General features: G+C 39.1%; 2 protein-coding genes across 5 annotated transcripts in view; one reads left to right on the forward strand and one right to left on the reverse strand.

Annotated features, from left to right (window-relative positions):
* Positions 1–3,063, forward strand: part of jarid2a (jumonji and AT-rich interaction domain containing 2a) — a 126,729-nt gene extending 123,666 nt beyond the window's left edge. For both annotated transcript variants that reach the window (XM_062991018.1, XM_062991019.1), the window contains exons 17-18: positions 670–777; positions 2,350–3,063. In XM_062991018.1, the coding sequence (XP_062847088.1) occupies positions 670–777; positions 2,350–2,523 (282 nt within the window). In that variant the 3' untranslated portion in view covers positions 2,524–3,063. The remainder of the gene's footprint in view (positions 1–669; positions 778–2,349) is intronic.
* Positions 3,064–8,913: 5,850 nt separating this feature from the next.
* dtnbp1a (dystrobrevin binding protein 1a) overlaps positions 8,914–15,485 on the reverse strand; it is a 68,310-nt gene continuing 61,738 nt past the window's right edge. For 2 of the 3 annotated variants that reach the window (XM_062991953.1, XM_062991952.1), the window contains exons 9-10: positions 13,148–13,291; positions 8,914–9,679 (exon numbers count right to left, since the gene is read on the reverse strand). In XM_062991953.1, coding sequence (XP_062848023.1) covers positions 9,411–9,679; positions 13,148–13,291 — 413 coding nt within the window. In that variant the 3' untranslated portion in view covers positions 8,914–9,410. The remainder of the gene's footprint in view (positions 9,680–13,147; positions 13,292–15,485) is intronic. The other variant, XM_062991954.1, reaches the window with a different exon arrangement.

Here is a 15,485-nt window from a genome sequence, read left to right on the forward strand (position 1 = left end):
TACAGGGTTAGGGAGCCGGATAGGGACCTCATAACTGATGCAATTACGACCTCTGCTGGCTGGTTGATGGTGTCTTCACAGAGTAGAGGAGTAATTCTGATCAGGGTGTGGCTCTCTGTGCACAGGGCTGATTCGCATATGAACTCGGCTGGTGCAGGTGAAAAAATGCAGTCGGCTACTGCTCACATATCGGAGGGGACGTAAGTCAGTTCGCTCTCCTCAGTCAGGGGCGGGGGTCAGCACCAGTAGAGAGGAAGCATAACACAATTGGGTAAACATTGGATGCGCAAAAAATCAGGAGAAAAAGGGAGAAAATGCATTTTAAAAAAAGTTAGCTAGATGAAATGGCATCATGAGATTTAGATGTTGCATATTGTTGGAATATTATTATATTCTGGTATGTTTAATGTTGGTGAACATATAGATATGTTTAAGGGCATTTTATTAATTTTCCAAAGGTAAAGATGTACTAAACATATTACTCACCATGGATGTTTATTACTTGTTCAAAGAAATATTAAGTAAGTATTTTAAAGTAAGGTTGAATTAGAACAGTATTGTTGTTTGATGTTTAGATTTGTCTGACCCAGCAAATCTTTCTTTTCTCTCTCATGTTCACATCTTACTCTCAGGTTGTACTACTGATAAGTTGTTTTGCTTTGTTTTTAGGTGGTTCATGAGAGTGATAACGTGGTGTTCTGTCTGGAGTGCGCTCTTCGCTATATCCAGAAGCGCAGGTCCCCTCGAGGGCTAAAAATGATGTTTCGTTACACTGAGGTAAATCTACCAATATTTAACACTGCACCTCTATTTGTCAAGAGGAGCAATATCACAACATGATTCATATCAAAAAGTAAATTTTATTTCACAGTGTAGACACATTAATGTGGACGCTTGGGCATCACACTTCTGTGTGCTTGTTTAATGTTCTTATTTAGTCATACACATTGGCCAAATGAGTTGCAGTAGCAAATTGGAAATGACTTAAATGGGAGAAAGAAAGCACTTTCCTCAAACTATTACTCCAGAGTCTGTTTTGCTTTACCATTCCAGTTGATACTCTGTATTGCACATTGTGATCAGACCCAATCCATGACACTCCTGATGATTTTTACACACATTTGACTTCAGCACTTGCTTGTATGACTTTGGCTTTGTATTTTTATTTGTTATTTCTAGAGATGAAACCATCTGCACAGGTAATCAGGGTTCAGAAATTTGAACTGACCTGGAAAAATGACAGGGAATGTTAGAAATCTAAGCACTTAGTGCTGGGATGGTGCAGCAGTAATATGTGCTAGCCCACTAGTACTGGGGTTTCGAGGTTGCAAGTTCAAATCTTAGCTTTGCTATTGGCCGACTGGGCACCTACACGCAGACACGATTGGCTGACATCTGCCGCGTGACTAGGCTGAAGAGATTCATCATTATTGCTGCAGTTATGGCCTCTGCTAGCATAGACGGGGGATCATGGAGATCAATGCGTGTAATACTGGTCTCTTGTGTGAACCTGTATTGTGCAGGTGAAAAAAGGGGGTGGTAACTGCACATGAGGGGGAGGTGTTGGGTACGACCCCTTTTGGTCAGGGTCTACAGACCTCTAGGTCTGCAGCAGTGCAAGAGAAATAAAACCAGGTAATTGGATATGGTTAAATTGGGAGAAAAAGGGAAAATGCAATTTAAAACACTTTTTAATATTACATACGAGGGATCGTCAAAAAGGGAGGAGTAGTAATTGGTCGTGTATGAGAGACTGAGAGAGAGCTTATAGTCCGGATTTAGCGCCATCTGATTTCCACTTTTTTTGGACCGCTCAAAGAAGCTTTTAAGGGGAAGAAGATTTTCATGTGATGATGCATCGGAAGGTGAGCTGGGATCTCGAATACATCGTATCGAGTCTCAGCTCTGCCTGCCAGCTGGGCTGAGCATCCACATGAACAACGATTGGTCTGTTGTTCATATGGGCATTGAGCCGGATAGGGACTCTCTCATAACTGATGCAACTACGACCTCTGTTGGCTAGTTGATGGCGCCTGCACAGAGGCAGGGAAAAGAGTGTGGATCAGGGTGTGACTCTCCGTACCCAAGGCTGATCTGCAGCTGATCTTGTCTAGTGTAGCATTAGTGGAGAGGAAGCGTGATGCAATCGGGCAATTGGACACGCTAAAAAGTCAGGAGAAAAGGGAGAGAAAATGCATAAACAAAAATATTTAAAAAATTCTTAATAAATAGAGTTAACTTTTTGAAGAACCCTCGTATTATTCCAATTTTTGTCTACAGTGTTTGTATTCCTGTAAAATAGTCAAACCCACTCATTATACCACAAGTATTGTCTTTTCCTTCATACAGGAGCAGCTGGACAGTTTGGTCAGTCAGGTGTGTGGAAAAGTGTCAGAAAGGGCTGGTGAGAAGCGGAAAGCGGGTAACCCCAGTACTCCACCAACAAAACGAAGTCCTCGAAACAGGAACCCAAGCCAGGTCTCCAACTCACGCTCGGCCTTGAAAAACACTCCCCGCTCCTGACCAAACTGTTAAATCATTCCTTTTTTCCCTCTCAACGTCACAATTCGTGCTGGCTATCCAGTCCTGTTCCACATGCCATGTTCCTGTAACCTTTTTACCAGTGAGGAGGAAGAACATTAAGAACATGGTTAGCAAGGAGACATGCTGTTTTAGGACACTTTTGTACTTGGTATTCATAGTTATGGAAAGGTATCGAAAGTGAATTGAATGTATGGGATATAAAGTGTAACATATAGTTAGGTAGTACAAACAGTTACTGGGGACATCTGATAGAAGTGAGACTGAGAAGCCTGATCACGCACGGATATCTTTTTGCACTAGTTCTGAGATTGCTTTTTTTGTTTTTTAGAATATTTTTGAGTTGTTTGAGCGTTCAATCAAATATAAATATACATAGATATGAATATATCCTATTCTGTACCTACCATTTGTGTTGAACTGGTGCTGTAGTGTCAAATCTTCCACAAACCCTTCTAGGCTTTTTTGGGGGTTCCTTGGGCTCACCTATATAAGCAGTTTTATTTAAACATCAATATTACATGTCAAATAAAATTAATGCTTATTAGCAGCTTTAAATACAAACCCCATTTCCAGAAAAGAAGAATATGTGAGTAATTTATTCTCTCGAATCTTTATTTAACTGACAAAAAGTAGAAAGAAAAGATTTCCAATGTTTTCACTGATCAACCTCATTGTTTGTAAATAGAAACACAGTTAAAAATTGATGCCTGCAACACATTTCAAAAATAAGTGTTCCACTAACTTGAATAAGCAGGTTAACTGGTAACGATGAGGGAATCATGACCGCCTGTGAAGATTAATCCTTGTTGGATCCTTCTTTATACCCAATGAGGGGTCATGGCTTACCACTTAATGCCAAACTTCAGGAGATAATTGACAATCAGTTTAAAAATAATTGAGCAAATAATTTAGTCTTTTACCATCTACAGTTCATAATATTGTGAAAAGATTCAGGAAGTCTGGAGAGATCCCAGTCCATATAGGGCTGAGCTAAAAACCACTGTAAAATGGTGTGACCTTTGAGCTCTTAAATGGCATTACATGAGAAGCAGTCTTGCTTCTGTAATAAATATAGCCACATGGGGTCAGGGGTATTTAAAAAAATCACTTAACACAGTCCACCGTTGCATCAAGAAATGCAACCTGAAACACTAGTAAAGGAATAGAAAGCCAGACATCAATTCTATGCAGAAACGCCTTTAAGTTCTCTGGGCCCAAGCTCATCTCAGATGGTCCGAAAGACAGTGGAACTGTGTGCTGTGGTCAGATGAGTCCACGGTTTAGTTTGTTTTTAGAACAAAAAAAACCAGACGAGTTCTCTGTGCCAAAGATGAAAAGGATCATCCAGACTGTCATCAGTGAAAGGTGCAAAAGCCAACGTCTGTCATAGTGGGAGTATGCATCAGAGCCCATAGCATGGGTGACTTGGATATGTGTAAAGGTGTTATATACTCCATGATTATTTCAGCAAGGCATTGCCAGGCCTCATTCTGTACACATTACAACACCGGAGCTTCATAGACACTAAATGCATGTGCTTGACTGCTCTGCATGCAGTCCAGATCTGTCTCTCATTGAAAATGTATGGTGCAGCATGAGAATCAGACGATGATGAACATGGACTGTTGAGCAGCTGAAATTTTGTCATATCAATCAAGAATTGACAAAAATCCCACTTTCAAAACTGCAAGAATTTGTTTTCTCAGGTCCTGAACCATTAAGAAGTCTCATTAATAGGAAAGGTGATGAACCACAGTGTAAACACACTTCTGTCCTAACTTTTTAAAGAGCCATCAATTTCTGCATGTGTTTATATTTACAAAATACAATGAAGTTGATCAGTGACAACATTGGAAATCATTTTCTACTTTCATCAGTTCAATAAAGATCCAAGAGAATTAATCATTCATCATTCGTCCTTGGTTTTGCATTTGTGACCGGTGATTAGTTAGTATTTTTACTTTTGCTATACAGAATACCCTCTTTAACAAAAATTAAGATAAAACATTATTAGATGCATCTTGGTTCTCCCTTTTAATGATTCTGTTCATCCAAGATAACCGATAAGTCTGAGCTGTAAATCAAGGAGTCAGTATGATGTGTCAACCAGTAAAATGATTCAACAACTGAGTCAGTCTCAGTGCACATAACACACATGCAACGGATACAGGTACAGTCTACAAACAAAACCTTAATGCTTTCTAATATACTAGTTTTAATCTATGTCAGGAATTTCCTAGATTCAGTTTTGTTTTACATGACTGGAATTGTGTGGGAACCATAAATACACTATATGGCCAAAAGTATGTGCGCACCAGACCATGACCTTGTTGGACAATCTTATTTAAGAAATATGGGCATTGTTATTGTTATTGTTATGGAATAAGCCCCCTCTTAGTGGCTATAACAGCTTTTAATTTTCTGGCATGGCACTGATGCTAAATGAAAAATGTTCCAATTCATCCCAAACATGTTTAATGGGGTTTAAGTCAAGGTTTTGCAGAGGCCACTTACAGTCTTTCAACCAAACTTCTCAAATTACCTATTAGTGAATCATTTTAATGTTTTGAATTTTATACACCTGCTAGCAGTAAGTGGTATAAAAAGCTGTACTTAATGATTAGGACGAGTAGCTATATACTTTTAAAAAGAATCACTTATGCAAATTGGGCTCAGTTATTTCTCAGTGTCGTGTGTCCGAATAAATGCTGTATATCACTCACTCCAGCTTTAAAATTTACTTTGCCTCAGCCGCTCGGGTAACACAGCGGTAAAAACACACGCTGGAACCAGAGCTGGGATCTCAAATACATCGTATCAAATGTCAGCTCTGCCTGTCGGCTAGGCTGAGCGGCCACATGAACAAAGATTGGCCTGTTATTCAGATATGGGTGGGATAAAGCTGGATAGGGTCTCTCTCTCATAACTAATGGAATTACGACCTCTGCTGGCTGATTGATGGCACCTGGACAGAGATGAGGAAAGAGTGCTCTCAGGGTGTGTCTCTCCGTACACAGTGCTGAGCTGCACTGCACTCATCAAAGTGTAGGTGATAAGATGCATACGACATGCTGCCCACGTGTCGGAGGGGGCGTGGGTTAGCTTCGTTATACTCAATCAGAGCAGGGATCAGCATTGGTGGACACACTAAAAGGGAGAAAAAGGGGAGAAAATGCATAAATAAAAATAGGAAAAAAAAATGCCTCAGACCATCAGTGATGTGTTTGTACATTCAAGAAAAGGCCACTCTAGGTTTTCCAGTGTGCGTCTTGAATTGGTTTCAGTTCTTCCAGGCTTTCCAGACAGACCTGATTAAACAGAGAACTCTTAAGTGTCATCTTACAGGAACCAATACACCTCACACACACTTAACACGCACTATACACATAGGCAGAGGTGTATAATAAGCAGAACTGGTGATGTTAATGGATGTAGTGTTGTACAGTGTCTGAATTTTATATAGAATAATTAGAATTTTGTATTTGAATACCGCCAGTGGTAGTCGTACCACAGTTTGAGAACCACTGATGTAGAGTTTCAAGATGCATCAAGAATGGTTTTGTGATACAGTAATCGCACCCTCAATCGTAAATGCACAAGATCTTGAGGTGCTCAAAGACTTCAACCCCTATCAATAAAGTGTAATAGCATTATTATCTAACATTAATGTTTAAAACTATGTTTATATGTAAATAGTTGCCTAAAATAAAGCCTTTCGAGAAAAGGCTGGCAGAGGGAAATTAAGATAAAGACAAAGCCTTACTCCCCTAACGTTTTCCTTTCCTGTAAGAGTTCGATGTCACAGGGTTGCTGTTGTAACATGAAAGTGCTGCTTCATCACGAATAATTACGTAATAGTGACGACCCCTAGTTTATTAGCTTTACTTTTTTTTACTCTAAGGGAAAACTCAAGTCAACCATGTAGTAGCTAGCCATACTGCACTGACTGTACTAAAATCCCATAGTGCCACATAGTCACCCTCTCCAAAAAGCCTGGTGTATAAGCATAGTAAATATGAAGTGTTTTCAAAAACATGTGGTTGTAAACTCTTTATGGCCTTAAAATGTTTCTGATCACTTTCCCCCCCTGTTTTCTACCGTAACCCTATTGTCTGGCTTTCCTTTTATTTATAAACGTTGTTTTACAGTCTTCAATCTAGTGTTTTTTTGGTTACTGGCCTTTTTTACTTTTTAGGTTTGTATAATTTTGTTGTAATAAAAAATCACTGTCAATCCTTTAATATTGTTGATATAATTCTGATTGCTTAGTAATAAATCATTTAGCTTTTATGCACCAGTTTAAAAACAGTATTACCTTTGGTTTCAACAGAACTGGAGGATATTTTAACAAAGACATGATGATTGGTTGTTACTAAAATTGAACTTTTTCCACCACTTTATTTCATATCATTTAAATAATTTAATTTACATCATTTTAGTAGTGTATGTGCTTAAATGACTATTGCATCAGCAGATAATAATAATTATTATTATAATTACCACATTTTCTCAGCATTTTGTCATCCACTTACCCATAAGACTAGGTTGTGATTTCTCTAAGACTCTTAAAACTGCAGCTTACGGTTAGATGAACTACCTTGGAGAATTGTTAACTGCCCAGTTGCAAGTCATTCAAATAGATGTGTATATTATGCTCTCCTGGACACCTGCAAATACCCCTTTGCTCCTCATGTGCATCAATGAGCCTTGGCCGCCCATGACCCTGTCGCCGGTTTACCACTGTTCTTTCCTTGGACCACTTTTGATAGATACTGACCACTGCAGACACAGCAGGAACACCCCACAAGAGCTGCAGTGTTGGAGATGCTCTGACCTAGTCGTCTAGCCATCACAATTTGGCCCTTGTCAAACTCGCTCAAATCCTTACGCTCACCCATTTTTCCTGCTTCTAACACATCAACTTTGAGGATAAAATGTTCACTTGCTGCCTAATATATCCCACCCACTAACAGGTGCCGTGATGAAGAGATAATCTGTGTTAGTCACTTCACCTGTCAGTGGTCATAATGTTATGACTGGTTGGTGTATAGTATATGGGCCATCCCTGCAAACTGAATGACCGAGCCAGGAGGGTATTGATCAGGGAAGCTACCAAGAGGCAACTTTAAAGAACTTACAAGTCTTTATGTTAGAGACTGGTCAGTTTGTACATGTGACAACAATCTCAAGCTTTACATAAAGCTGGCAGGTAAGATAGGGAGTAAAACAATGACCCTAAACAAACTGCAAACAAACACGTGACTTACTAAAGGGAAGGTAAATTTTATTGTGGCCAAGTCTAAATCCGGTCCGATTCTAAATCTGTGGATGGACTTGAAGAGAGATTTGACTGAACTCGAACAAGAACTGGATTTGTTGTCGATCCAGCACAGGCCAACATACACTTGACCATCCACTTTCTTATACCTAACAGCAGCCAGTTCATCTACTGGCATATTATTAAGAAGTAAGATGTACCTGGGGAAAACTTACATACACACATAGCGCTTTTCCACCAAAACAACCCTGGTTCTTGAACCGGTCCTGTTCAGGTTTCTTCGAACCTTTGTGTTTTTTTTAGAGAACCGACCCGCGGTTCCACCAGTTTTTGGGAACCAAGCATGTGTCATCAATGGTAAAAAGTAGTAACGAAAGTAAAAAGTAGTAACATGATGGCGGAGCATGTAGAGCTTTTGCTCTGTTGTTACAGATCAACTATTGGTGATAAGAAGACGTAGACGTGTTTGTCGCCATTGTTGCTTTCTTTAGTGCATTCACGTGAGAAGCGTTTTGCTCTTCTCGCTCTCACCGCAACCTTTGGCGCAAATAGCCGTTTTGCTCAGCGCTTAAGTGGCGAAACATCACTAAAGTGTTCCACGTCAAGAACATCCATTTGTATGAAATATCAATCAACCATCATGTTTTAGTACAACAAGCCACGTTAAGTTTTTTGTACTTTCTGGGTCACTTTTACCACGTCATATCACACAGTTCATCTTATTGAAGGCACTTTGAAAATATCAGCAGCAAACTGGCTCAAAATTAATTCAGGTGTACTTTAAAAGATGAAAATACAGCATTAAACTCCATATGAAACAACAGCACAGCGGTTTTGGAGTTTCTCATGTGAAAGCACCCAAACCTTTGATACACACTGACACGCCCACAGATGACGTCACGGTTCGCGCTGAAACAACAAGTATTCTGTGATGCCAGATTAGAACACAAGTTCGTGTCTTGAACCTCTTTTTTTCAGTGGAAACACATGGAACCAGTTCAAAATCAAGTTTGCAAACCGGAACCGTTCCGTGTCGGTGCAAAATGGGTAATTGAGTACTCTAGAAAATTCTCTTCAGTCAACACAAATAATAAATGTAGACAGCCATTTTATTCAAGATCTGGAAGAAAAACACAAGCTTTGTGAGCTGAGCATTTGATCAGAACTCTTAAATCTTAAATAGATCGTTAAATTAGGTACAGTTTGATTCACCATGATCTTGTTGCACAAATGAGCCGAAGAACACAAAAAAGTCATTCTATATACGTGTAATAATTGTACTATATTAATTTTACTATCATTCTATATTTTCCAGTAAATATTTTATAATTTCAGAGGCTTTATGCTTTTATATAATATAGGAAGTGTGCCATATAATGAACAGTATTATTTCATGAAAATCACAGTGCTGAAAAACAGACTAATGTTCTCTGAACCGAGTCAGTTCATCTCAAAGCTTTGCCTCGAGTTCAGATAATTCTGTTCCAGGTCAACAGAAAAATGTCTCGGACTTCCGGTTTAGCAATTGTTCAACTCGGCTAAGTCTTGTACCCACGTGTCTAACACCTTATTACCTTTCTTCAGAGCACTAGGGCGTCTGTGTGTCACTGTCATCTGAGTTTTTAATTTGCTCGTCGCTTTCCTGAAGGCCCACAAGAGCCGTGTCGGCCTGCACGTCCTCCTCATCACACTGCACCAGCGGGGAGTGTCTAGCCTCGCTGCTCTCGTCACTGGCATCATCATCCTCCTCATCCGGCCCCTCGGTGACGCCGCTGTACGAGTCCGTGCAGGACGACGAGACGGACGACATGATTTGTTTCTGTTTCTGAACCTCCAGGCTGATGTCAGGGTCTGGAGCTGCACCACAACAAAACAATGTCCATAATGTTCAGTCCACAGCAGCATCACAAAACGTTTCAAATGTTTTATTCTCATTTTCTCTTTTAAAATCAAGGATGTCTTTTGTCACTACAAAATTTACATACACTATATGGCCAAAGGTATGTGGACACCTGTCCATTAGCTTGTTAGACATTAATGATCATGGCCATTACTATGAAGTTGGACCTCTTTTGCTGCTATTCTGGGAGGTCCTTCCACAAGATTTTAGCAATGTGTGCCTATTAAGCCAAAAGTGCATTTGTGAGGTCAGACATTATTGGTTGAGAATGCCTGGCTAACAATTGTAATTCTAATTCTAAAAGGGCACGCTGTAGCCTAGTGGTTAAGGTACTGGACTAGTAATCAGAAGGTCGCTGGTTCAAGCCCCACCACTACCTGGTTACTGCTGTTGGGCCATTAAGCAAGGCCCTTAACCCTAAATACTGTAACTGTAATCTAAGTCGCTTTGGATAAAGGCGTCTGCTAAATGCTGAAAATGTAAATGTAATTCATCCTAAAGGTGTTCAGTTGGGTACTTCCAAACCTCCAACTCATCAAACCATAAAATTATGGACTTGGCTTTATGCAGTCCTGCAGGAAAAGAAAAATGCCTTCCCTAAACTGTTAACACAAAGTTAGAAGCATATTTATTTCATCCAATTGATTTTATTTACCTTTTGTATAAACAGTTGGTGTGGCTAAAACCCCTGAACTCAATAAATATGAGTTGTGTCTACAAACTTCTGGCCATTCAGTGTACAAAAATCACTTTTGTATTTGTTGTTTTTAGATTTTTTTTTACATTGAGAGGTAATACATTTACTGCCAGACATTGGCTTACACCACACACGAGTAAAAAAAAAAACGGATTCATTTTTAGGTCATAAGCTAAAGGACATAAAGCTAAATAAAAATAAAGGATGCTTCAATTAAAGTACTGGGATCCTGCCAAAATGGTGTATATTGATTATATCTAACCAATTTAGCACACCCCCAGCCTCAGTATTAGTGGAACATCTTTTGCCTTTGTAACCTCCAATAAGCAATTTGGTGAGTGCTAACAAGCTCCTGACACATCTTTTCTGGAATCTTTACCCATCCTTCTCATGTAAAAGCTTCCAGATCATTGAGCTTTGATGGCTTTAACGCTGAAACTACTTTCTTTAAATCTCAGATTTTCTCTGGCATTTAAATTCAGAGACTGAGAAGTCACCTCCAGGATATTTCAGTACCAATTCTTTACTCAAGTTTTGGTTGACTTGGAAGTGCTTTGGATTACTGTCTTGCTTAAAAGTCCAATTACCAAGGTTCAATTTTACCACAAGAGGCTTAACATTCCGTCATGAAATGCCTTGGTTTTTCTGTGAATTCATGATGTTAGTCACATGGTCAAGATTGCCATTTCCTGCAGCTTCAGGAAATGGTCATTTCCCTGCATGACCTTCATGCATGACTGTGGGATAGTATTGTTGTGTTTAACTGATAAAAACTTAATCTGAAGTAAAAAGTGTATAAAATTAAATCTTTATTTTCTTAATAGGTTAAATAATGTCAATTGCAACTGTACCTACAGTCAACCCGGAAAGTCTGCACACCCCTTTCACCACATTTTATTACATTACAGACTCATTCTATAATAGATTGAGTTCATTTTTTGTCACAAAATTCTACACAAAACAGCCCACCATGACAAAGTAAAAGCAGGTTTTTAGACATTTGTTTTAATTTATTAAAAATCAAAATGTAAAATATTATATGTACACAAGTGAGCACACTCATTGATATGACACCCAAAAGTGAGCTGAGGTGCATTTTGTTTTCACTGATACTGCTTGAGATGATTCTACAATTTAATTGGAGTCCACCTGTTGTAAATTTAATTTGATTGGACATGACTGGGGATTGCCAACACCTGCCTATATAAGCACACATATGAACAGCTGACAGTTCATATCAGAGCAAGCTCCAAGCCATGGGTCAAAGGAATTATCTGCAGACCTCAGAAACAGGATTGTGTCAAGGCATAGATCTGGAGAAGGGTACAGAAAAATTACTGCAGCTTTACACGTCCCAAAGAGCACAGTGGCCACCATCATTCGTAAATGGAAGAAGTTTGTAACCACCAAAAATATTCCTAGACCTGGCCGTCCGGTCAAACTGAGTGATCGGGGAAGACGGGCCTTGGCCAGGGAGGTGAACAGGAACCCGAGGGTCACTCTGACAGAGCTCCAGCGTATCATTGAGGAGATGATCAGAAGATCAACCATCCAGGCAGCACTCCACAAATCACGCCTTTATAGTACAGTGGCCAGATGGAAGCCACTCCTTACTAAAAGACACATGACAGCCTGCTTGGAGTTTGCCAAAAGGCACCTTGAGGACTCTCAAACCATGAGAAACAAGATTCTCTGGTCTGATGAAACCAAAATTGAACTTTTTGGCCTGAATACTAAGCACCACATCTGGCAGAAACCAGGCACCGCTTATCACCTGGCTAATGCCATCCCTACAGTGAAGCATGGCCGTGGCAGCATCATGATGGAGAAGGAGCTGAAAATGGCTGTGTACCGACGCTCCCCATCTAACCTGATGGAGCTTGCAAGGATATGCCAAGAGGAATGGGTAAAAATGTCCAGAAACAAGTGTGCCAAGCTCATAGCTTCTTTCCCAAGACAGCTTGAAGCTGTAATTGCTGACAAAGGTGCATCAACCAAGTATTAGGCTAAGGGTGTGTACAGATATGTAACCCCTAAATAAACCATTTTTGTTAGTAAAATAAAATTGCATATTTTCTAAACCCTTCACTTCATAATCCCTCACTTCATAATTATTGGTGATTGTGTGTAAATGTTTGAGGCAAAGAGAGAACCCAATCTATTATAGAATGAGTTAAAATAGATTGAAACTTGGAGAAGGTGAAAAGAGTGTGCAGACTTTCTGGCTTGACTGTAAGTGCTGATCGACTAATTGCTAAAACAGTCAAATAATAGTAAAAATTGTACATGATAGCAATGTTTCAATGTAATTACAGTTAGTAGGCCTGCTCACTGAGGTCTAATTATTCTAGCTTGTATACGTCAATGACAGAAAGCCTACAGGAGTCCAAGGACCTAATAGTCTTGTCATGATTAAATATAGTATTTTACTGGCTCAAATTTATGGATCCCACTCACCCCTATGCATTCATTCCTATACATGTTTATGCCTTTTTATAGTTTTAGTTCTTTAACTTATAATTAAAATAATAATATATTAAAATAGTATAAATTATATAATATTGCCATGAATAAAAAAAAAAAAGAAAAAAAAAAAAAGTTTGGCTATGGTTATATATGAACTACATAATGCATCATTCATGTTATCATCAATGACACAAAACAATGAAAAATATAAATGGCAAAATTTGTTTACATGCATGTATTCATTTTAAAAAGGCTGATTTACCTTTGAATGGAGAGACGGTATTATCATCACCACCAGAATTGAGAAAGACATCCAGAGCCTCATGGTCAGACACATCGGTAAGATCCATCTGCTCCAGCATATCTACGTTCACCTCCATAGAGGACATGCTGCCTATTGGACACGCTGCCAAGAGAAACAATATGGTGCACTTTCATTTTTAAGCAATGAGAAAGCAGTAATGACAAGTGACTTGGAACAAACACTGCACTCAGTATACTCAGGTTTAGATTAGAACAGGTGCACCTATCATGAATTTTGATAGCCGATTCTAATTCATTTAAAGACAAAATGACAGACAGTGAATTTTTATGAGCCATTAAAATAACATAATATCAGATAAATGAGCTCACTTAAAAGTAATGGTCTCTTGGCATTTTTTTCCACTGGAGAAATTACAGAGTTGATGTCTTTCTCACATGCCTTGCAAACATGCACATACACTACATGAACAAAAGTATGTGGACACCCTTACTAATTACTTAGTGAGTTCAGATGTTTCATCCAAACCCACTGATAACAAAGGTATGAAGGCTGTGCACAAAAAAGGTTTATAAAGACATGGTTTAACAAAACTGTTAAAATCATGTGGAAACCCCTCCCAGAATAGTGGAGGTTGGTATAGCTGTAAAGAGGGGAGGCAAAGTGAAGGGCCACAACTCCATAGTTGGAATAGGACCATATAGAACAGGGGTGTCAAACTAATTTTCACCGAGGGCCACATCAGCATTATTGTGGCCCTCAAAGGGCCAATTGTAACGTATTCTGCTGTGATTGCAGTCTGTTGTTTTTCTTGGAGGCTAAATTTTGCATTTATATTGTCCTCCTTTACCACAGACACAGCCTCATAACACAAGAGACGCACCGTTTTCTCTTCCTGAAGCACAAACTTGTTTTCATTTTCATTAAATTTCCTCCTTCTGCTTAATTTTCTTACTTATCTTCTTGTACATTTTGGGATTATGTGTAAATATTTCTTAACATCATCTACTGGCGGGATGTGTCACTTTGCAGGTCACAAAATCAGCATGCATTTTGAGAGATGCAGTTAATGTATGATTTTACAGTGTATTTTAAGACAATTGTTCTGCCCTCACTAATAGTTTATCCCCCTTGCTCAGCTAGACAGACAGACAGACAGCTCTCTTCAGAATACAGTCGGTTTTATTTGCTTCCCAGCTGTGTGATACACTGTGTGCACCAGAATGAAGTAAAAATACAAACAATAAAAACAATAAATAACTTAATACAGTACAAGCACACAGCTGTAGTCGAGTGTTACATCTGGTACAATATGAGATTTAACCAAACGTAAAATAGCGCTAACGAGTTAGCATTTTGTGTAAAGATACTAATTGCTATAGTAACGGTAACAATTGTATTTAATTACGGTAAATTTGTAACTAAAACGCTGTGATATACTCACTAAACATTTAGTACTTCACTACTTACAGACGATGCTTTGGTATTATACTGCAAGATAATTATTTATATTTATTATTATTGTTTACATTACTACCCGCGTTCTTTTGCCGTAAAAGTCACATGGCTTCTCAGCGAAGGTCAAAGTTAGTTGCCATGACTACGATGTCACCAGTTGCACTTAAAGGTGCAGGTGTCCCATTAAATTATAAGTACATCTCTGTAATGACTCGAACCATCACAACAATTGTACAGTCGTTTAAGCTCTCGCGAGCCACATAAAATGACGTGGCGGGCCGGATCTGGCCCGCGGGCCGTGAGTTTGACACCCCTGATATAGAACATCTGGCTCACAGTATTTATGTAATAAACTACACTCTTCCAATTTTTTGCATAAGTTTGGCAAAGGTTCTTTCCTGTTCCAGTGCACAGGTCCTTAAAGACAGTTTTGATAAGTTTGGTGTGTAGGAAATCCAGTGAACTTCACACAACCCTGACTAAACATGAATGAATCTGATTTTGGATTGTGAGGCCTTCTTGGCTTATGTTCAGGTGTCTGCATAATTTTGGCCATATAGTAAATTTAAACATAACTCACAGAAAATAACACACATGCAAAGAGCATTACATCCAGGAGGAAAAGGAAGGAGAGCTGAAGTATTAGCGTACCTCACATGGCAGAAGAGCGGGAGAGCAGTATTGTGGTAGGGAAAGGCAGAAAATAGAAGAAAGATAAGACAATAAATCTGAAGGACTTTATCTTGACTGAAGCTCCATTAGCTTCCATTTAACCCAACATTAATATTTAATTAGGGAAGTGCTTAGTAGTTTAGATTCTAGTTTGTATTGTCTGTGCGCATGCTGCATTATTTACATTGCTCTGTCAAAGCAGATGTCA

Source organism: Trichomycterus rosablanca, chromosome 3 (assembly GCF_030014385.1).
Source record: "Trichomycterus rosablanca isolate fTriRos1 chromosome 3, fTriRos1.hap1, whole genome shotgun sequence".
Classification (NCBI taxonomy): Eukaryota; Metazoa; Chordata; class Actinopteri; order Siluriformes; family Trichomycteridae; genus Trichomycterus; species Trichomycterus rosablanca.